This window comes from Mytilus trossulus, chromosome 1 (assembly GCF_036588685.1).
Source record: "Mytilus trossulus isolate FHL-02 chromosome 1, PNRI_Mtr1.1.1.hap1, whole genome shotgun sequence".
Classification (NCBI taxonomy): domain Eukaryota; kingdom Metazoa; phylum Mollusca; class Bivalvia; order Mytilida; family Mytilidae; genus Mytilus; species Mytilus trossulus.
The window spans coordinates 70,155,583-70,179,062 of NC_086373.1; the positions used below are offsets into that span (position 1 = coordinate 70,155,583).

At 31.6% G+C, this 23,480-nt stretch overlaps 1 protein-coding gene across 1 annotated transcript; it reads right to left on the bottom strand.

Annotated features, from left to right (window-relative positions):
* Positions 1–3,075: 3,075 nt before the first annotated feature.
* On the bottom strand, positions 3,076–17,013 carry LOC134692576 (uncharacterized). The gene is made up of 5 exons (XM_063553071.1): positions 17,009–17,013; positions 16,299–16,424; positions 10,957–11,031; positions 3,628–3,730; positions 3,076–3,354 (listed from the first exon to the last, which is right to left on the bottom strand). The coding sequence occupies exons 1-5, from the start codon at positions 17,011–17,013 to the stop codon at positions 3,076–3,078; spliced, it is 588 nt and encodes a 195-aa protein (XP_063409141.1).
* Positions 17,014–23,480: the final 6,467 nt, after the last annotated feature.

Here is a 23,480-nt window from a genome sequence, read left to right on the forward strand (position 1 = left end):
CTTGGAGTGAATTTTTCTAAAGGTTTGTCCTCTTCCCTACCAAGTCTTAAACTACAACTAAAAAATAAAATCACACCAAAATTCTGAACTAAGAGGAAAAATCCATTCGGAAAGTCTCTAATCACATGGCAAAATCAAATGACAGAACACATCAAAAACGAATGGACAAGCACTGTCATATTCCTGACTTGGTACAGGCATTTAGAAAAATAGAAACCTGGTAAGTTCAAAATCACATGGCAAAATCAAATGACCAAAAAACACATAAAAACGAATGGACAAGAACTATCATAATCTTGACTTGGGACAGGCATTTTCGAATGTAGAAAATGGTGGATCAAACCTTGTTTTATAGCGCGAAACCTCCCCCTTTGTTGACAGTCTCGTCAAATTCTGTTATATTTACAATGATGCGTGAATTAAACAGACATCATAAATAAAACAGTCCAAATATGGGTACAGCAGTTATCATCGTGTAACTATTTTAAAAGGAACAATTAAAAGAACACAAACAAATCTATCTACAAACACATTCATTGCTTCGCGTGTCTGGCGTCAGGAAACGTTAATTTGAACTTGAACTCAATGAAAACTATACTCATTTGAAGCACATAAACAAAAAGGAACATGAAAAATTGTAAACAAAAGGGTCACATGGTTTTACCACACCAAGTAATTTTATAACAATATCATAGAATGTAAGGATAACACCAAATACTGGAACGAACACATCAAGTGTGATATCGGAAGATTTTGAATTATCAGTATGTAAACTAAATGTGACAAAATCAAATTAAGAATTAGGGAAACGCCATTATAGAATAACAAAACTACATCATATAATGAAATATTAGCATTACCCACTGCAATATTGAATACTGTTTCAAAAAATGACTCTATGTCACAATCGAATTAAATTATGGTGAAACCAGATGGAGTAAGGAAAAAAACATGTTATGTAAGGACAAAACCAAACCGAATCATATAAAACACCATTAAGTGATGCCAAAATCATATTATAAACAGACATAATATCAATAATTATTAATTAAACCATCCAACACCTTAAGTTAATTTACTTAATGTTTTTTTTTTATTTCGAATTAACCAGCAAAAACACATTGATGATGTATGCTCACAGACAATAAAACATGTTAACAAATAACGTATCCCTTATATATTGTACTCACCACTTGCTGATGTTTGCTATTATCTTTTGATAAATCTCTACACTTATGGTAAACCTAAACAAATAAACAATCATAATCAATGTCGACGTATTCTCACAAGTTAAACAAAATAAAAAGAAAACTCCCGATGAACACATATCAAGTAAAAATAAATATAATAAACCTTTATACAAGATGTAAAACATATTCAATGAAAGTTTCGGTAAACTATAGTTGTAGTCATTAATTTTTGAGATATAGAAAATTTTTCGTTTCAAAATATGTTGACAAACTTCATATTTGATAAGGAAAAAGCCCCAAAAACATTTGTTCATTTGATTGTAAATTTGCGAAACAATCAATTAATATTATCAGAATTAATCATCTGGCCATTAACTGTACTAAAAACACTAACATGAATAAATATTAAAGAAAATATGAAAAATATTATTGAGGTTAACGACTTGTGTTATAATAATATAAACGTCGTTCTTTACACATTTTTTAGCAATATTGTGTACATGTATTAAAATGTACGAAGTACCTTTGTCCATGTAATGACTGTTCTACTGCAACTAGTTTTTTAAATTTCCTAAATTTAGTAACACAGCTATGTTTTGTATAGCGCCAATTTCATCATGAAAAATTTTCTCCACAATCAGGGGTCCATTAAAGAATGAAAATAAGTTTGATACTTGTGTTACGATTTAAAAAGCTTTCAAGGTATTAATTTAAGATGCATTATGAAACCAAAATCTGGTCAATGTCATAAAAATATAAATTTTTGTGTACTCGGCGCAAAACTGGGGAAAGGCTCGGTAGAACATCGCCCTTCCCCAGTTTATCAGCCTAATTATAATATAAAAAAAATAAAATTTTATGACTATGACCTGATATCGTTTCTTATAATGCATCTTGAATATATATATTGTTAAAATTATTGACACTGACACGGCTTTGTCTTAAGCCGAAATATGTATCAACACGATTTGATAACAACATCTTCCTATAATAGCATCTCTTATTAGTACCGTACCGTTGTGCAAATTTTTAGACATATTTTTATCTTTATCTGAATAGTATCGTCTATTCTAGACGATCCGGTACATAGTAAATTTGCTAGTTGGTCCATTTATATTATGTTCGGTAGAGCATATTCTCTTGATTCGCAATACTTGGCTGAATTGAATACCACGAAAGCAGTGTTTAGGATTGCAGCCTTTATAAGTATAGAATTGATATTTTTCGGTTTTGTTTTTAATAAAGGTCCAAAATAACGGACATATCAAAAATGTTATATTTTACAATCTAACAACTGTGCACAACCACTATATATGTGGTTGCCAAAAAATGGGTCTTACCGGTTCTTCTCGTTTGTCAATTTAAAAGGGAATAGATACGCTTTCTGGATAACACTCGGGATTATATCTAGAAGGACAAATACATCAACACAAAAGAGCTCCCAAGTTTAGGGGAGGTTAGGATCCCGCTAACATGTTTCAATCCGCCACATTATTTATGTTTGTGCCTGTCCCAAGTCAGGAGCCTGTCATTCAGTGGTTGTCGTTTGTTTATGTGTTACATATTTGTTTTCGTTCATTGTTTTACATTAATAAGACCGCTAGTTTTCTCGTTTGCATTGTTTTACATTGTCTTATCGGGGCCTTTTATAGCTGACTATGCGGTATGAACTTTGCTCATATTTGAAGGCCGTACGGTTACCTATAGTTGTTAATGTTTGTGTCATTTTTGTCTTTTGTGGATAGTTGTCTCATTGGCAATAATACCACATCTTCTTTTTTTATATTTTAACTTGATCGGACAAACTATGTAAAGAAAAAATCTGCAAAGGCGATAAGTATACATACAAATACACTAAATAAGAACTGTGACAGCATTTGCAGTCTCAACATACCATATATAGATAAACACAACTTGTTCTTTCCTTGTTATTCGCAATAATACACGACCATTCCGGTCTCGACCAGTATATTCTAAAACCTGCTTCAAATATCATTCTCAATTGTTGGAGTGCTGTCAAATAGTCAATTCCGGATACTGGATCTCCGTAACTGATCCGGATAGAGAACTGGTGTATTACATTTAGTACTCCACTCATCATAACGTGATCAACAACACTTTCAGTGAGTGATTCAACATCAATAACGAGTATGTTCTGGTTATTCTACCGATATCAAAATAAAAAAAATATGTTAGATGAAGATAAGAACAGCTGATGAACATGTTATTCACTTTTATAGTTTAATTGCAAAAATAAATAATGATATGACCTTGATTTATTATATTATTTAGATTGTCAAGAAATACTCGCTATGTTGGTGAAGATATATCTGCAGATTAAGAAAGTATACTTTGAGTTTTGTTTTAAGTTCAGTTCTCAAAATATCTAAATGGTGTTGATTTAATCTTATGTTCGTGTTACACATAAATACTATACCAATCCGTGTTTCACTGCATCGCTCCATGTTCCAAGTTTAATAGACTGACCTCCAAGGTTACTTTTATTCTTTTGATATACATATATATCTGTTCCATTCATTCTTAAATGACAAATAATACATCGTGGTTCATCATTTTGTGGTTTTATATGATGAACACGAAGAATTACATGATGCGTTATCGGTCCTGTCTTTTGATTTGCTTAATATTTGTAATTTTACTTTTTTTTAAATTCATAATTTCCAATAAACAAAGTTAAGAAAACAACTAAAAAGGTGTACGACCGATTGCCGTCCCCCATTCACCAAAAACAAAACCAACAACACCAAAACTAAATATAATTGAGAATGGAAATAGGGAATGTGTCAAAGAGACAACAACCCGACCATAGAACAGACAACAACAGAAAGTCACCAATAGGTCTTTAATGCAGCGAAAACTTCACGCAACCGAAAGCGTCATTCAGTTGGCCCCTTAACAAATATATATTCAAGTTCAGTGATGATGAACGCTATACTTAACTCCAAATTAAACACAACTAAGAAGGTATACGACCGATTGCCGTGTCCCCATTCACCATAAAATCAAACAAAACTAAAAACTAGTAGTCGTGTTATATAGCTAAGGATGTACTTCAAAATATGTGGGTTTCTTTAACATACATTCCAAATGTTTTATTTTATTTACTGATTTTTATATATCTTTCATTTTTCAATTTTGACTTTTGAATGTTCAAGTGTTTTATTAGAAGACTAAAAATAGATAAAACAGGACCCTCAGTATCAATTGTAAGCCTTGCATTATCAAAATAAAAAGTAAAATCGAAAAAATACTGAACTCAGGGGACAATTCAAAAGTCCAAAATCACATTGCAAAATCAAATGACAAAAAACACATACAAAACGAATGGACAAGAACTGTCATATTTTTGACTTGGGACAGACATTTTTGAATGTAGAAAATGGTAGATTAAACCTGGTTTTATAGCGATAAACCTCTCCCTTTGATGACAGTCTCATCAAATTCCGCTATATTTACAATGATGCGTGAACTAAACAGACATAATAAATAAAATATTCAAAATACGGGTACAGCAGTCATCACCGTGTAACAATTTTAAAAGGAACAATTTAACAGAACACAAAAACATCTATCTACAAACACATTCATTGATTCGCGTGTTTGACGTCAGAAAATGTTATGCGTCACATATATGTGTCGTTCAATGAATATACAAACAATTTTAAAAAAGCACATAGACAATGTAACATACAGGGTTAAACAATCAAAAGTTTGTAAGAATTAATTTCAGAAATAACAGAGATTTAAAATAGTCCAAAAGTTATATAGAATTTATAAGATTTCACAAATAGTTTATTCCACTACGCTATTGAATAGTTTTGACGTTTGTGGTTCAACATATTTTCTAATTCACAATCGAAATATATCAAAATGACATATACTAGAACAATATCATACTGACGGGACAATTAAATTACAGAGTCACATTATAAGAACCAAAGAAACACAAAGAGTCGCATATATAAAACACACCAGCAAAAAATGAAAGATAATACAAAACATTGACGGGATGTTTAAGTACCGAGCCACGTTAAATGGATATCACATAAAACAATCCAACAGTTAAAGTAATATTAATAATAGAACAAAGACAACTGAAAGAACAATAAAACAAGTTGTTAAGATGATAAACAACATCAGTACGCAGAATTTATACATCAAGACCATCATGTATTATTTGTGAAGTTGATACGGAATATTTATCAACAAGGTCTTGGTACCTTCCGATGACCTTTTGTTAGAAAAAGGACGAGACGTTCTTTGATATACCCCTGGTTCATCAACTTTCTACTCAGACGTTTTACAAAGTATGAAGAGGAGCTGCAAGCTCTCTAATATCGAATGAGTTGGAAAATATATATCCGATATGCAGGTGAATTTGGTAAATTGCAACTAAGGTGGGGGAATTTATAATTTCAAAATTAAAATCGACTCGTTTGTCATAGATTCTGGTATTGATCATTAAAGCTTAAGTTGTACTTCAGGATAAATTATTTCCTGAAGTTGTTTTTTTATATTCTAAAATATTTGTATCAAGAAAAAACATGTGATAGCAATAAAAAAAAATAAGGTAATTTTGTAGTAACTATAAAAAATTATTCTTTATGACAAGCAAGTTTGCAAAGTTAAAAATAAGTATTACCCAGTTTCGCGGAAAACGTTAACCGGAAAATACGAATGAAAATAAATAAATGAAGGTTATTATTAAAAGAATATTGTAAATAATCGTTGCTAAAAAATCCCAACCCTTTTACAATTCAAACTCTATATCAAGGTAGTGCGTACAATATACAGGGTGAGACCAAAAGGATCTCCCCTACCCTCTTCTTATTTAAGTTCAAATATTTTATAAATTGTCAATATACCCACCCATAAATCAATGTATACTGGTCCGGCGACCCGGTGAGTAAGCTTTCACTTAGCAACTTCATCATTTATTATTCTTTAATATGTTCCATCTTATGTAAATAGGAATGATAAATACATGGAAATAATGATAGAATCTGAATTTAAAGTACCAACATAGTTAAACCACAAAAATACTGAACTCCGAGGAAAATTTAAAAAAATAAGCAAATGACAAAATCATAAGCTCGAACACATCAATATAATTGCCACTAAGACACCATTGGTATGTTCAAATTGGCATAATTGACCGAAATTTGTTATTTATATAGTATTTTTATGTACGTGCTTCATGGGATTTGGAAACAACACATCATGATGAAATTCTCAATATATCTATACTTAGCGAAGACTCCGATATGTACATTATAATGGCTATTTAAACATAACTCCTACGATAATCCACATGTATCGTTAGATATGTGCAAACGCCATGTCGATTTCTCAGTGTTAAAATGTACGATAAAAAAAAAACGCTACACAACATTTAGGAATTTTGGTCCTCAATGCTCTTCAACTTCGTACTTTATTTTGCCTTTTTAACTTTTTTGGTTTCAAGCGTCTTTTGTAGACGAAACGCACGTCTGGCGTATATACTAAATTTAGTCCTGTTATCTATGATGAGTTTATTCATTCTGATTATGAGGAATATCTAAAATAATAAACTCATGAGAATACTCAAAACTGAAAGTCCATTATCAAAAAGCAAAATCAAAGGCTCGAAAACATGAATCGAATTGTAACTTCGACTACAAAGACATGTTTAAATTGGCATAATTGACTGACAATTGTAATGTATACAGTCTGCCAAAAGTTAAGCACCACCTGTTTTTATTGCACAGATTTTTTTTTCAAAAAAAAAGTAAAAAATCAATTATTCCACGAAAAAAATAAAACAATCATATAGCAATTTTGCTAATGTATACCAAAAACACACCAGAAATGTAATTTTAGTCACTTATGAAGGTTATATGCATGTAGGTTTTACGTTCATAGAAATAGTGTAATTACTGAGTTCAGAAACAGAATTTAAGTTTCACTTTGATTTAATTTTTTTACAAAAAATTATCACCCAATATTATTAAAACTTTCTACACATAATCTTTGGTATGTTTGGCAATTTTAATGACAACATTTGAGTCAATAGCATGCATAACAACCTCACTTCCGGTAGAGTTTCAAAACACGACGTTTCATTCTCGGTATAAGCCTTCAAGCTTTAGTTTAGGAAATCTGTTGCATAAAGCAACAAATACCACTTTTAAATCGACAAAATATTGTGAAGGTGGATCTCTGTGATTGAGATTTCCGCCAATGGCATCTCAGACATGTTTGATAGGGTTTATGTATGGGGACATGGAAGGCTAAAAAATATTGAAAATGGCTTGTTGCTCTTTGGACTCGGTTAAAATCCTTGCTCTGTGTGTTCTAGCGTTGTCGTCCATATACAAGAGTCTTGGCAATGTAGACGCAAGTGGGGGATTATAAAAATTAGGGACTACAATTTTTCAAGGCTCCAAATCTCTGTTTGTCTATCCGTTTATGCTACCCTACAGAACATGCATACCCAGCTTATAACGGTATAAGAAGCAACCCCGTACTGGAATACCACCAGCACTGAATGCAGTCCTTGTGCAAACATTGTTTTTGGTCATAGGCCGGTTTTTTTTCCCCGCGAAATTCGTATTTTGGCGTCTACTGGCAGTAAAAGAAACTGACTACAATCTGAACAATGAGTGTTTTGTCAGCTTCTTATGTTCAAGCATAGATAGTCATTATCCCATTAAAACCTGACGGTGGAGTGCCTTCCTGTAAGTACAGGTCTCTATGCACAAAGACTTGCTCTTCAGTTGCCTCTGAGAAGTCGACTGACTAATGTACGAACACTTACACGACCACCTGGAGAAACTGTGTATTTGTAAACGCGCAGATGAAATTTGATAAGAGGTTGCTTGACTGCTTTATCGGAGTTCAATCTTTTTGGTCGTAATTGATTTTCTTAGTGTATGTTGAAGGTAATTCAAAACACCAAACATTAATATTTTTTTCGCAATAGTTAAAAAAATATTTCCAGTTGTATTTCGGTGGTGCTTAACTTTTAGCGGACTGTATATATAGTATTCTTATATAACGTGCATTATTAGCTTTGTAAAATTCTCAATATATCTGTAGTTAGCGCAGACTCATATATATACATTATAACAGCTATTCAAACATACCTCCCAAGATAATCCACAAGTATCGTAAAATATGTGAAAACGCTATGTAGATTTCTCTGTGTTAACATTTGCAATAAAACAAAACCTCTACAGAACATGTATTTCGATTTTGAGGTATGTCAAAAATAGCTAACTTATGGGAGATAAAAAAAAATGTACAAAATCAAAACAATTAGAAATCTCCGCGAAATTCCATTAGTGTGTTTTTGCGTATTACGTTATTTCAAAACATGTCATACGCATGCAAACGCCAAATCTGATTTCGATGTCCGTTTTTGGTTATCCTCCACATTCGGATTATATTGCATTGAAATCACGGTAAGTATAGTGTCCGGTTAGGATAGTGGTGTTTCGAGTGATTTAATCGGGCTTTCTCAAGTGTGTCCACTTTTTTCTCGAGTCAATATGATCACTTTAAAAAAACATACTTCTTTTCAAACAAGACGTCATGTAAAAGCTTGAGTTTAACATACAAGGTGATACAAGGTATTGTTAAGCTTAGTATTTGAGAAAAAAAATTTATCATTCTGACATTGTTTTTCGTTAAAAAAGGTTAAATTTTGTTTTACATTGTATTTATTCTAAACTGCAGAATATAGTCATTTTCATACACATACCAATAGAAATGTCGACGGAAATGCATACATAAAATTGAGAATGGAAATGGGGAATGTGTCAAAGAAACAACAACCCGACCAAATAAAAAAAAAACAGCATAAGGTCACCAACAGGTCTTCAATGAAGCGAGAAATTCACGCACTCGTAGGCGTCCTTCAGCTGCCCCCTGAACAAATATATACTTGTTCAAATAATGAACGCCATACTAATTTCCAAATTGTACACAAGAAACTAAAATTAAAATAATACAAGACTAACAAAGGCCAGAGGTTCCTGACTTGGGACAGGCGCAAAAATGCGGCGGGGTTCAACATGTTTGTGAGATCTCAACCCTCCCCCTATACCTCTAACCAATGTCAGATGTCAGAAGATGTAAACAAAGAAAATAAACAAAATGACAATAATACATAAATAACAACAGACTACTAGCAGTTAACTGACATGCCAGCTCCAGATTTCAATTAAACTGACTGAAAGATTATGATTTCATCATATGAACATCAGGCACATATAGAATGTATATGTCCTTAGATATACAGAAAATTTACCAAAAAAAATGTTTTTGCACTGAAAACGACATTTTTAGATTTAATTTATTTTTCCATATCCGGTCATTTTCGTGAGCAGTATGTTTTTTTCGAGAGTGTCCTTGTTTTATCGAGTGATTATACACTTAAAATGTTATGTATTGGTGTATTTACGTTAAAAAACAATAAAATAAAGGTTCAAATTAAGTACTTTCAAGGCACATGGTGTATTAACACGTGCATTCTGTAAACAAGTATCGTTCATTAGAATATATTCTTTATCTCACATCTTATAAATTGCATGTATATTATAATGTATATATTCGTGATGTCAACAATATAATGTAAGCATATACAATAAGGATTGAGACGTACATATATATATTGTGTAAGTTGAGATATGTGTTTTTAAAAGAGTATACATCCGAAGTATTTCATTAACTATTTGTCTTATATCTTGTATTATTTTTTGTATTGTTTAAGGAATGGAAACCGAAATTTTTAAATGCTACTACTATGAGAAGGAGTCTGATTATGCATAATGTAATACTTTGTCATGCAGCAACTAAACACAATAAAAACTTTTCTTTAATAAAAGAAAAGTGCCTAAAAATGGAAAATATGGATATTAATTAAGACATTACAATGCTGTTCCTGATGTCGTTCGAAACAATAAACAATCTTGTTCTTGATAGCATATCAGTATACATTTTCAAAGGATCATATTTAGGCTAGTGAACTATTCATTTTGTTTTATTTATACATGAAATCTTATTCAAATTAAGTTTACAAAGGCAAACAAATAGGGTGGATTAAGTGTTTGTGTCTTTTAAATTTTATTGTATTAATTAATTATATTATGGGGCGGGTTCAGGCCTCTTTTATGTGAAATGGTAGAATCTGTTAATGTTACGGATTTTGTATTTTTATAAAAGAAAGTACTCTCAACAGATGAACGATGGAAATGTTGTAAACCCAGATTTATAATACGATTATATGCCTATCTGTGTCATTGTACGTGAAAGGCACGTTATTGCATGACAAAAGTCAGTTTGTCTCTTATTACGACTTGAATTTTGTAATTATAAAAGTCGTTTTGAGAATTTAAGATAGAAAACAGATCATGTAATTTTTTTTATCACATAATCATCTACTATTGAAATAAAAAAAAGTTTCTTATCTGATTGCCTCGTAGAAATCTGCTACAACTGATGTATATTCACTATTGAAAACGTTTCAAATTCAAACATTTAACGGTGATGTTTATGAATTGTCATTTTTTTCTGTTATTAAAGTAGACTATAGTTTTACTTGATATGTGATGATATATTCTAATGGTCTTTCATCCCCAATTCAATTCAACTTCAAACATTAACTTTTCGAAATAAGTATTTGTAAATATCAGTATTTTTGTTATATTTAATAATGACAACATTTTGAGAGATCTGCGAATACCAAAATAGTGTATCAAATTACCTTGGTTTGTGTCTGATAACATTAATCTTATAATGCAGATCTATACTTTGCAAATTCTCGTAATCATTCACTATGCTACAATAAAATAAGATAATTTATTACATATTTCCAATACTATAAAAAAAAAAAAAAAAAAAAAAAAAAAAAAAGTGTAAAAAAAGTGTAAAAAAACCCACGTTCCATCGAGAACCCAAATTGTACACATACAGCAAAAAAACAAAAAAATTGGAAAATCTTACAATATTTCTTTTGTACATAGACTAACTGATTTGTGTTTTCATGATTTAACATTATAAACCTCTTTCAACATAGTTATTTGTTTTAAGATATACAAATACAATTCACATTTTGTTAACATATATACTGTTTACTCCAAAAGTGAAATCTACACGAACGTCGCAATGCGACGGAGACAAAATGTCATCGATTAAAGATTAGCTTTTGGAGTATGTAACACACATCAATTTCTTAAAACAATGCATTTTTGTAAAATTGTTTTATACATTTGAAGAAAAGAAAAAAAAGTTTTTCTTCTACTGTTGTGAATGTGAGCATGTACGCAATTTGGGTACTCCTCATTACGGAATCATATGCATGGATCGTTTTGAGGTTGATTCAAACCATTTTTTATAGTTCAATATGGATTCAAAATTGATAAAATGGAACTCTTTATTAATAAATCATACACCTACAAAATAAACATACAATGAAAACATTTGACTGAATCCTTAATATAGACAGGAGAAAAAAAACATCTAAAAAAGGTGCAGTTTGGGTACCTTCGAGTTTAGCAATAATCAGTTATAAGATTGCATGTTCCGTTGGTTGCCTTTGCATGTATGTCATTGTGCACAACTCGTGTAAATGTTTAATTTAGTTCGACCTATATATAACTGTATAACATATGTTTGAACTGCTCGGAAATAAAACGAACAAATGTTTACTTTATCTTCTACGTCGTAACAAATTAGTGTTCACTTGTCAAAGTTTTCTTAACTATATTTATTTTTCTAATTGTCTTCTTTGTGATCCTCCTATTTCAAAATAATTATTTGAATGTACGATGTATACGCTTATATTTTAATAATGTTCGTGACAAATTTGCAATTTCAGAAAGGGCAAAATTGACTTTGTTGTTTCAAAAAAACGTTTTGGCCAAGAAATAGATAATAAAAACAAATCCAATATATCACAACATGTCAGTATTGTCACTCTTATGGTTCAATACGAACAAATACCAATACGAATGTGATTATCAAAGTGACATACATGTATACCTGTCAATACAGTGCTTGTATACCCGGCGAATTGGACCTATAAGTCACTCAACAATATGAATCTTGAAATCATTTCGCTAGGTTTTTTTTGGAAAAAAATAAGTAGTTATATTAAATGTTCACAATGTGGGTTATTTTTTTGCAGTATATAGTCTTCAATAAGATATCAATATGGTTTTGTATCTTAAGTTGAGCTCAGAGTGCAACTTTAATAAAACAGTTAAAATATAAGTTATGAGGGTGTGTTGTGATAAAAAAATATTGTTTTTGCAATGTTAATGTACACTTTGATACTTCCGTTTAAATACTTTTACTTTTATTCAAATGTTACATAACAAAACCTTTTTTAATACTGACTATGAGATTAAAACTACATGTATAAGCATTAAAACAAATGATGTAGTTATTAAAAGAAAAACAATAGCTTAAAAAGAGACAATGACAAAACTAACATCAACATTTATCCATAGCAGAGAATGAAGAGAGCTTGTTAATGTTAATCATATTTACTCGCAATATGCAGTTTTATTGTATTGGTTTTCCCTATTCAACCCTCTGGTGATTTACATAGGAAATCATAGTCTTATTCTATGATAGTCAATAGTAAAATAACAACAAATAGTAAGTTCTAAAATAAACCAAGTACTTCAATATAAACAAAAACTATATGTATTCATGAAATTTGAAAATAACAAAATTGCTAGAATTGATTCATGTGTTTATAGTTGGTTGTTGTCTGTCCTATTTGTATGATACATGATATTTATGGTTAAGGTCGTTAGTGTTCCGCCCTCGAATTGTTACAGATGTTTAATGTATGTTTTAATCATTTAAACTATGGTAAATACTGACCTCATTGGAAGTCGCAGCACATTTTCTCTTTATATGTTAGAATTTTTGAGAAAAAAAAAATTAAATGAATTTGAACTATACAAAATATATACGTTTCTTTGTGTCACGAAGGTAGTCCATATTTGTTTGTTTTCCTATCAAATATGTTACTAATTGATGTTTGACTTAAACTAATTTGTGCGTGTGTGATGTGATGACAAAATACCATTTGCAAATATTTATGTACAAGAAAAATTGACAAAACTAACATCAACATTTAAACATAGTAGAGATCATAGAGGCCTTTTAGTTATACGAATAAAAATATTCAAAATAATTAATTTTCACTCGAAAAATCAGTAACAGCAGTGAATATATTTTTTCTCCCTTTTAAACTTTCTGGTGATGTACTAAGAAATTGCTATTTTTCTTGAATGATAGTCAATATTAAAATTACAACAAATTGTAATTCTAAAAATAAATCACATAGCAAAAATTAACAGATTATAGCAATTCATCAATAAACAAAAAGCAATACACAATTAATTCATCTTTTTGTTGTTGGTGGTAATCTGTGATATCTATTCTTGTAAAGGACACCAACTGGGCATGACATCAGATACGATTATATTGAAATATGCTGTGTTTTAAACACGTCGGATTGAAGAGCAATATCTTAATTAGGGTTGAGCATAATCATCAGGGGGGCACTAGCTATCAATTATGCTAAAATAATGTTTTGTTCAATTATTAATAAGTGAATTAACTATTCAATATTTGTAGGCACTTTGGTTTCATATTGTCATATAGGTTTATAAGCATCGCTAGAGATTTATAAACTTGCAAATAAAAACATCGAGCTCATTTCAACCATACAACTAGAAATGGGTTACGCATGGATCAGACGGGTTTATTATTTAAAAGGAGATTAATCTCAATATCGAAAGTGAAACATATGTAAATTATTTGATTGCTTGATTAGATCCACAACAACTCATTCGTATGCAAAAAATACGTTGATTAACATATAGTACGGGTGTCATTTTGGTATATCGAGAATATATATTCGAGAGAGAATACCTAACGATGGTAAAGTATTTCAATGGGATCGTAAAAGATCAAGCAAAGGATCGTGAATGAAATCTTATCGAATAGAAATTTGCAAGGTCATTTGTTCATCAAACTAATTAAGGAAACAAACGGTAAATTCACCCACCAAAAAAGGAAATGTCTGTCGAAATGGTTCAACATTATGATCAATATTTCATCAAAAAAAGTTTAAAAGTACATCATTTGTACATAAAAGGCATTTGTTCCTTGGCATTTCAATGTCTTTAAATATGTAAACAAACAAGATTTTTGTCACCATAAATCGAATGACTAAAAAATTTTTCTTTGTGGAACGTCACTCCATTTTAATGATTTAAATGGTTCGTACAGAACATGTGTGTAAGCATTATCAACAATTTATAAACATTATATATTGACAAAAGAATGACGTTGTTGGATCGTGAAAGATGCATACCGCTTTTTGGAAAATCTTGCAAAAGGATCATTAAGAATCTGATGCTACAAAAACTTTGAAAACATTACTGAATTATATGATAATTTAGTATAACAGTTACTGGATTAGCATGACTTATCCTGGTTCTCTATTATTAATTAACAGGGATGTCATCGATAAATGCCATTTGAATGTATTATCGAAATATGTATAATACCACACCAACTACGTACCTTATAGCAATTACACTCTATTTGTTCCATTTTTTCATTAATTAAATTTAAGATTGAGAATAAAACTTAATTGGCTAAATTACAGTTTAAGTTGGGCTTCATGAACAATAAAGGTACGGCAAATTCATTACTAAGTTTGGTACAATGCGGTAAATTATTGTTAACAGACTGATTTAATCGATTAACTAAAAAGCTAATTGAAGAATATTTCCAGAAAAAAAAAGAATTCTGTATCGTTAACCTAGAAACATATACTATATTCTTTATAATATGTCGTGTTTATCCGAATAATGTTTTACTGATTTTGTCAATTGTTCGGAAAAACTTTAAATGGAAGTATATTCATCGTTACCTGAATTCTGTATTTTTTCAACGAGGTAATAAGTGAAAATATATTGTCAATTCTGTACAGGAGCATCACAGTCTAAAGTGTTTGAATCGTATATGTCCTTTAATGTTACATGTGAGTCTTGTCTTTCATGATCAAGGCAATGCGTTCCCCGATCTTTCACTATCAATTTTGATGAAAAATCATAAAAATTCAATGTTTCACAAAAAAAAATGAACGGTTTCAAGAAAAAAACTGCTTCTATTTTACTGTTTCGTCTGACACATCAAAGATTAAGTTTCAAATTATCATAAAAATATAAGAATGTGACGATTATAGGTACAAACCCTTTTATGTATGTAATGAATCCTATAGACTAGTGTTGCACCTTTTGTGTTGTCTCATATTTTCTTTATCTTATTGAACAGTAGTATTCCGAAATCGAACCATTTTGGTACTTTTGTTGTATTGTTTCATATTATTACATAGCGTTATTGAGGAACTTGAAACATTTTGACAAAAAATTTTACGCGTGTTTCGCGTTTTGAAAATACAGTAGATTTTTTCACGTATTTCGAAGTAAAATAACTAAATTCACAATCGGCTCCCAATGAGTTTTCTCGTTTGAATTGTTGTACATTGTCTTATCGGGCCTGTTATAGTTGACTATGAGGTATGGGCTTTGCTCATTGTTGAGGCGTACGGTGACCTATAGTTGTTAATGTTTGTGTTATTTTGGTCCTTTGTGGATAGTTGTCTCATTGGCAATCATACCACATCTTCTTTTTTATATCCTTAATTATTTCACTATCATTTTTCTCGAAATACAGAACTACAGATGTTTTTTAAACCTATAATATCATATCAAATAGACCAATAGCAATCGAATTGCACGGGTTTGCTAGCTATTCATATCTATATGTATGTTGATATCGAGTTATATGACTGTTGGCAGTTTTCTGAGGTCATATCACTAGTTTATTTGATTAGAGTACACACGAAATGTTGAACATATTGTCGACCACATGCATTGTCATTTTTTTATTTTATACTTTTTAAAATTTGGAGATTTTTTTTGGTATATTAAAAAAAAAAAAGTGAATATGAGGTCAACATGAATTTGACAATTTATGCTCCTTTAATTTCGAAAAGCAGTAATGCATTTATACCTCAGTACATATATAACTGTCTTGTTGTCTGGTTTATAACATCCATCCATACAGATATTCCACCCGTCCTTTACAGATCCATGGCGACTTCGTTTGGCACAAAAATATTGTCTTGTTGTAAGTATTCTTCAACGAAATAAAATTAAAGAGTATACTTGCAACATTCAACAAAGATACATTGGATATTGCACAATAACATATATATTTTTTTGTAATAGTAAGTGTGTATTAAGTGTGGTATAAGAAGATTGTCAAATACGTTTTCGTGCTTTGCATGCAGTGTGGTTAATTTACGATACATGTATTCATAATGCTATATTCATTTAGTACTTTTGCTATGAATGTAACACATACATAATAACAGCACTCATCTCTTTGTAACACTTCCTATACATGTTAAAGCGCATTTAACATTAATCTGCGAATCGATAATGACAAGTCTTTACTACAATCTAACCAAAGAGACATTTTCAGGAATAAAATTAAATACGATCGAGGTTTCAAACAGTGTGATCTTTCCTTGGTGCCCTCATAATACTCAATAGACGCTCCTGAAAGGCAAGCTAAATGATTTCAACTTAATCGTTAGAAATCATTGATTCAATATCGTATTATACGCAACAACCCTATGTCAATGAAATTTGTCTAGCATATGCGTTGAAAACAACATTATAGTGTTCTTTTAAGTTTTCATTATTTTCCACAATTACGCCATACTTCCTAACTATTGATTTAATAACCAACAAAATGCCTTATTGTCATTTATTTTGTGACATTAATAATTGCAACTCTCAATGTTCATTTATAGATCGGAAAGATAGAAAAAATGACTTCATGTAGGTTGCAGTCAAAATTCGTTTACAAACTGAAACCTATTTACATTTTGACAAACAATCTGTGTTTTTACTGATGCAAATGTTTACTATTTCTATCAAGTATTATTATCAGGCAATTATGATTTGAGACGGTCCCTGTGTTTGATGTGTGTTAAGTATTTATGTATACTCTTTTTTTTTTTTTTATCTATGTCATAATTTATTTGGCCTTTATACGAGCGTCAGTAATGAGTAACACCGCAACATATGAAGCTTTGAAGCTATTCTTGTCATTGTTAAACATCATTAAAAAAGTTATATTCCTAGATAGTTCATAAATTAGGCCGTTAGTTTTCTCGTTTGAATTGTTTTGCATTGTCATTTCGGGGTCTTTTATAGCTGACTATGTGGTATGGGCTTTGCTCATTGTTGAAGGCAATACAGTGATTTTTAGTTGTTAATTGTGTCATTTTGGTCTCTTGTGGAGAGTTGTCTCTTTTTGGCAATCATATCCCGTCTTCTTTTTTTATATTTGGTGTTAATGACGTACGTTTTATTTATTACGTAATCGTTGACTCGACGCGTCTGATCAAGTCGAAGAGTTAACTTTGTTTGAAGCCTAGCTGACGATAAAAAAATAATATGGACACGGGAGATAAACATATTTATGTTATTACATGCGAATGACACTGTGACGTTTTCAAAAGAATCGAAGATTAACAAAACATGCTTGATATATTCTGTGATTATTGTGAAAAATGGTACCTCAATAAGACACAAAAGTTCTTATATTCTACAAAGGAATACAGACCAAAAAATGTTATATTTTCTTTTAAATAGAATAGAGAATTAAAAAGTATAACTCTGTATAATATTAATGCTTCGGTTTATATTATTTGTTAGAAGTGGTTCATTTCTAAAGACCCGAACATATACTTGTGAATAAGCTACAAAAGCAATGCATAGCATTTAAAAAAAAAAGTTTAGACAAACCAGTTTGACTATATATGTATATAGAATGTCAGTTATACATGTTTGATAGAATTGTTTTATCTTTTCTTCTCTATGGTTCGGAAATTTTGGGAGAGGAAGTTTATGTATTTGATAGAACGTGTACATCCGAAATTTGATACGCTTGATCTACATTTAAAATAGAGTACACCTAGCTGTATTGTTTATGCATTTTTGGGTAGATATCCTGTAATTTTTAATGTCAAAGTCCGTATGGTTAGTTTCCTATGTAGATTACTGTGTGGTAAAGAAAGTAAAATGTCATGTCTTTTATATAAACTATTGTTTATTAATTTTCACAACTATGGTTTTTCTTGACTGTAAATGAATATTATTTGTAATAATGTTTTTGATACCTGTGGAATGTCAAATATTTGGTTGAACTAATTGTTAGATAAATGTGTAACTAAAAGTAATGAAGTAAAACTTAAAGGCCAGCTTTTGCAGAATTGCCTAAGCGAAATTAACACTCCTCCTTAATGCCTTGTATAGAATTTTTTTAAAAATACAGATATTAAATTGAAAAGCTTTTTTTGCAAATTGTCAATATACTAAACTTTTTTATTGTGTAAATTTAGATGTGGAAGTCACCGATAATCTATCGATACATGAAGGTGGAATAACATATCCAGAAATGATACGTTGTGTCATCTTTGCGAATCAAGAGACATAGGTGATGAATATCAGTATGTTATGTCATGTAATGCTTTTAATCAAGAACGAAAGAGGTTGTTACCATACAATGACGTCACCTTTCGTTTGTTACTAACTAGTAAACGTCAAACTGCAAAGCTATCGTTTATTTATTCATTGTCAGATTATAAGAAATCGCCCGTGACAATTGGAGTTACCAAAGCTGAGATCGATAAGAACGGGCAATCGTAGTGCCGTTACCAGACTTTTACGAAAATTGGCCGACGCAAAAGAAAGTTCTGAATTCGACAGAGATGAGCTGTTAGCCACATACGAAAATTTACAACAAAAGAAGAAGTTACTCGACATACTGAATGAACAAATTGTGAATGCATCGAAAACAGAGAATAAATAGACGGAAATCGTAGACATACATGTATATGAGTATACCACAAATGTTGATACTAAACTGAGACATTTTAAGATATTCAGAGATAAAACATCACAATCTATTTACAATCAAGCAACACATTCATCTTATCAAGTTTTAAATGTAGACAGTCCACCGTTAATCCCTACTAGTTGACCAGAAACTGTACAAAAAGTTATGTCGCCTCGTCATTAATTGCCACAGTCAAATGATGCCGATTTGCCACATCAAATCTTTCGTCAAGCTATGTTGTCTCGTCTGCTATATCTAGAAATATGTCCGTTTGCCAAAATTAACATAACTTTCATTTAATGGCAATATATTAGAATGGCCAAGCTCTTGGGATTCTTTCCATTACAATCCAACGTTGACATATGATAAAAAGTTTAATTATTTGAAAGCAAAATGACAAAATAAAGCCGCTCAGACAATTGCCGTATTTTTGCTAACTAACACTAACTATGCCGAAGCCGTAAATGTTCTGATAGAGAGATTTGGACAGACTCACAAAATAACACAAGCACACCTACAAGCACCGCTGATATTAAGCCACCCCGGAATGACCTCATAAGCCTGGGAATATTTTACGACAAAATGGAGAGTTTATTTTAGGGACTTGAATCGCTTGGACAGACACAGGACTCGTACGGTAATTAGCCCCGATTATAATCAGTAAAGCAAATCAGCACTTCAAAAGCTAAACCGTGCATTTTCTGCAAAGATATGCATTCGCCTGCAAACTGCCAGATAATAGACGAGTTAGATAAACGCCTCGCTTTTGTTACACGTAACATATATATATATATATATATGTTTCAACTGCCTCGGTACACATCACATAAAGGAATGCAAATGAAGTTGAACACACCCCAAACCCCGACCATAGAGGTGAAACCCATTTCACTGACACGAATGATTCTAATCACAGTTGTACAAACGAAAGTACGCCATCTACATCAATAGAGGGACGAAAGATACCAAAGGGACAGTCAAACTCGTAAATCTAAAACAAACTGACAACGCCATTACCAAAAATGAAAAAGACAAACAGAAAACAACAGTACACATGACACAACATAGAAAACTAAAGAATAAACAACACGAACACCACCAAAAACCAGGGGTGTTCTCAGGTGCTCCGGAAGGGTAAGCAGATCCTGCTCCAAATGCGGCACCCGTCGTGTTGCTTATGTGATTACAAATCATGTAAATAGTCTAATTCGGTAGGTCAAATTCACGAAAGGGAAAGGGATTGTAGTTACGACGTAAGGAACATATCCGATATCATTTGTGAAACGGTTATTCCATAACAGTCAACCAATTCGTGATGGCGTCCGTAAAATTTACGAAGGGATGATTTCAACTTCACCATTTGGAACTGTTGGTTTAATAGCTTCCTTGTGAGCAGTAACCCTCTATCAAGAAAATCATGATAGGAAATGCAAGCACGGGAATATCGTATCCATTGGGAGATATATACCCCGTATGCAGGTGCTGCTGGAATGTTGCTACTTAGAAATGGAAAGTTCACAATTGGAAACCTGAAATCATCTCTTTCGTCTTTCAACCGACCCTCATTGTCAATTTCTAGATGTAAGTCAAGATATGAAGCCGACTCAACTGTATCTGTAGTATCCTTTATCTCCAATTCGATGGGATAGATGCTATACACATAGTCACCAAATTTTGAATTGTTTAGTGAAAGAACCTCATTTATTTAGCGTCAACTATAGTAAAACTTGTGAAGGATACGGAGATAAAAGAATACCCAATATATTACACTCGTCAGCACAATTTTACTGAAAAGTATTGTTTAAAACTGCCGTGGCCCCCGTTTGGTCAGATCTTCATTGTACTAATACGTATATTTTGTAAGATGAAAGCGCTCAAAGGAGATTCCTGCGCGTGAATTAAACCTGCAGGGAGAAAGAGCAAAATATATTCAACTTTCGTTATTCGGCGAAACCAACACTAATGATAGGCGGCTTAATAAAGCTACAGTTTATGTTGAAAATAAACTCATCATAGATACCAGGACTAAATTTAGTATATACGCCAGAAACGCGTTTCGTCTACAAAAGACTCATCAGTGACGCTCGAATCCAAAAAAGTTTTTAAAAAAAGTCAAAATAGAGTACGAATTTGAAGAGCATTGAGAACCAAAATTCCTAAAAGTTTTGCCAAATACAGCTAAGGTAATCTATGTCTGAGGTAGAAAAGCATTAGTATTTCAAAAAAATCAAAAATTTGTAAACAGTAAATTTATAAATATCACCATTTCAATGACAATTCATGTCAGCACAAAAAGTGCTGACTACTGGGCTTGTGATACCCTCGGGGAAATAAATCTCCACCAGCAGTGGCATCGACCCTGAAACAGGACATAAAATCCCAATACAGATTTTAATCAATCCTACGATAGCTACGCCATAACAGCACCACATTCGTTATATTGATAGGATCAGTAACTTTTGGATTGATTGAAGCTCGCTCATTCAGTTACTCAATAGGATACATTAGAAATTTCACTTTTTGTTTGGAAATAGTTGAAGATAAAGTTGTACGCGGAAAAGGACCCATCCCAGTCAAATCGAAAGTATGGTACTTACTTTCTAGACCGTTACAATCAGAAAAAACAGTTATCAACCGCGTCAAGTATTTTCAATGTACTTATTTCACAAGAAACAGAGGAACACGACTTAAAAGATGTTTTGAAGTTGGCAACTCGAGAAATAGAATATCCAGATGTACAAGAAAAGAGAACTCTTAAGATCTTTAATTAAGATTCGCGAAAACAAAGATTATGCAAAGTGACCATTAGACCGTTGGTTTTCCCGTTTGAATGGTTTTACACTAGTAATTTTGGGGCCCTTTATAGCTTGTTGTTCGGTGTGAGCCAAGGCTCCGTGTTGAAGGCCTTACTTTAACCTATAATGGTTTAATTTTTAAATTGTTATTTGGATGGAGAGTTGTCTCATTGGCACTCACACCACATCTTCCTATATCTATTGGAACACGACATCGGTTAAAGAGAGCATTAAAATTTTGCAAGTGATCAAGAATATTTAATTAAAAAAAATTTGTTTCGCTTTGAATATGAACTGTAAAACGCTTTTGCATTTTGAACTATGTTAGGTCAACTGTGAAAGAACTGTGATTATTTTCTTAATTTGAGAGACTTTAATCTTAATTTAATGTAATTAAGATATTGCATTTCAACTTTCTTTCTACGTAAAGTAATTTTCAGAGGCCCCGAGAATGTCAAAAAGACCGCAGGACTGGCAACGTCTCGGAAGTAACATTGTTTCCGAGGTCGACGTCACCTTATCTTTTGTTTGTAAGTCAAACTGCGAAGCTGTTGTTTATTTATTCATAGTCAGATTATAGGAAATCGTCCCCATAAATACATCTAATTTATATTGAACTGAAAACTTAATTATGGGTTTTTCTAGTATCATTTTGTCTAGGGCGTTATATCCTACATTTAAAATACATTACCCTTATTATAATCAAAAAGGGTATACACATCAGTAATATTTTAGGAGATGTCATGTGGTACCAATGAGTAACTACCCACAAGATATCAAAGAATAAGGATGTTAAGAACCATTGAGCAATATACAATAATCAACAATGACAACTGTCCTGAAAAATAGGAAATGAATGCGAATTAATTATGAACGTCGGAGACAACTGTATAAATTATATACGAGTGCTCAAGTGTCAGAAATATACGCAATTATTGATCACTGCACGGCTTTCGATATTGAATAAAAAAACATATTAAATGAAAACTAATAAACCAGTGTATTCCTCTTAATCAATATTACACTAAACTTATTCATCAAATATATTCACTTGGATCTAATTTACCCCATGTGTCTTATATACATATTCATGATTCAGTATAATCAACAAGGAGATTTTATGACATATATCATACCTGTATATGCATATACTTCTCTACAAGAAATCGACAAAACACGTATGTCTTGCAAAAACCTGTGTTTCAGAATGTCGATTGATTAACATAGTTCAAAAGATTACTTCTGGACACTGGCGTTTTCTTTATGTCTCACAGGCTCATCTCACAATGTCGAAATCATGTTAAACTTTATGCATATTTCTATACACAAGAGCACCAACTCTGTCTTACTTCAAACCTTATATAATTTATTATATATTCACCCCACCCTTATACTGAAGCAAACTACTGAAACATAAATTCGATAATACCGTAAAAGGGGATCACAAATTTTGTTGGTACAATACCAGTTGATTGATACAAATATC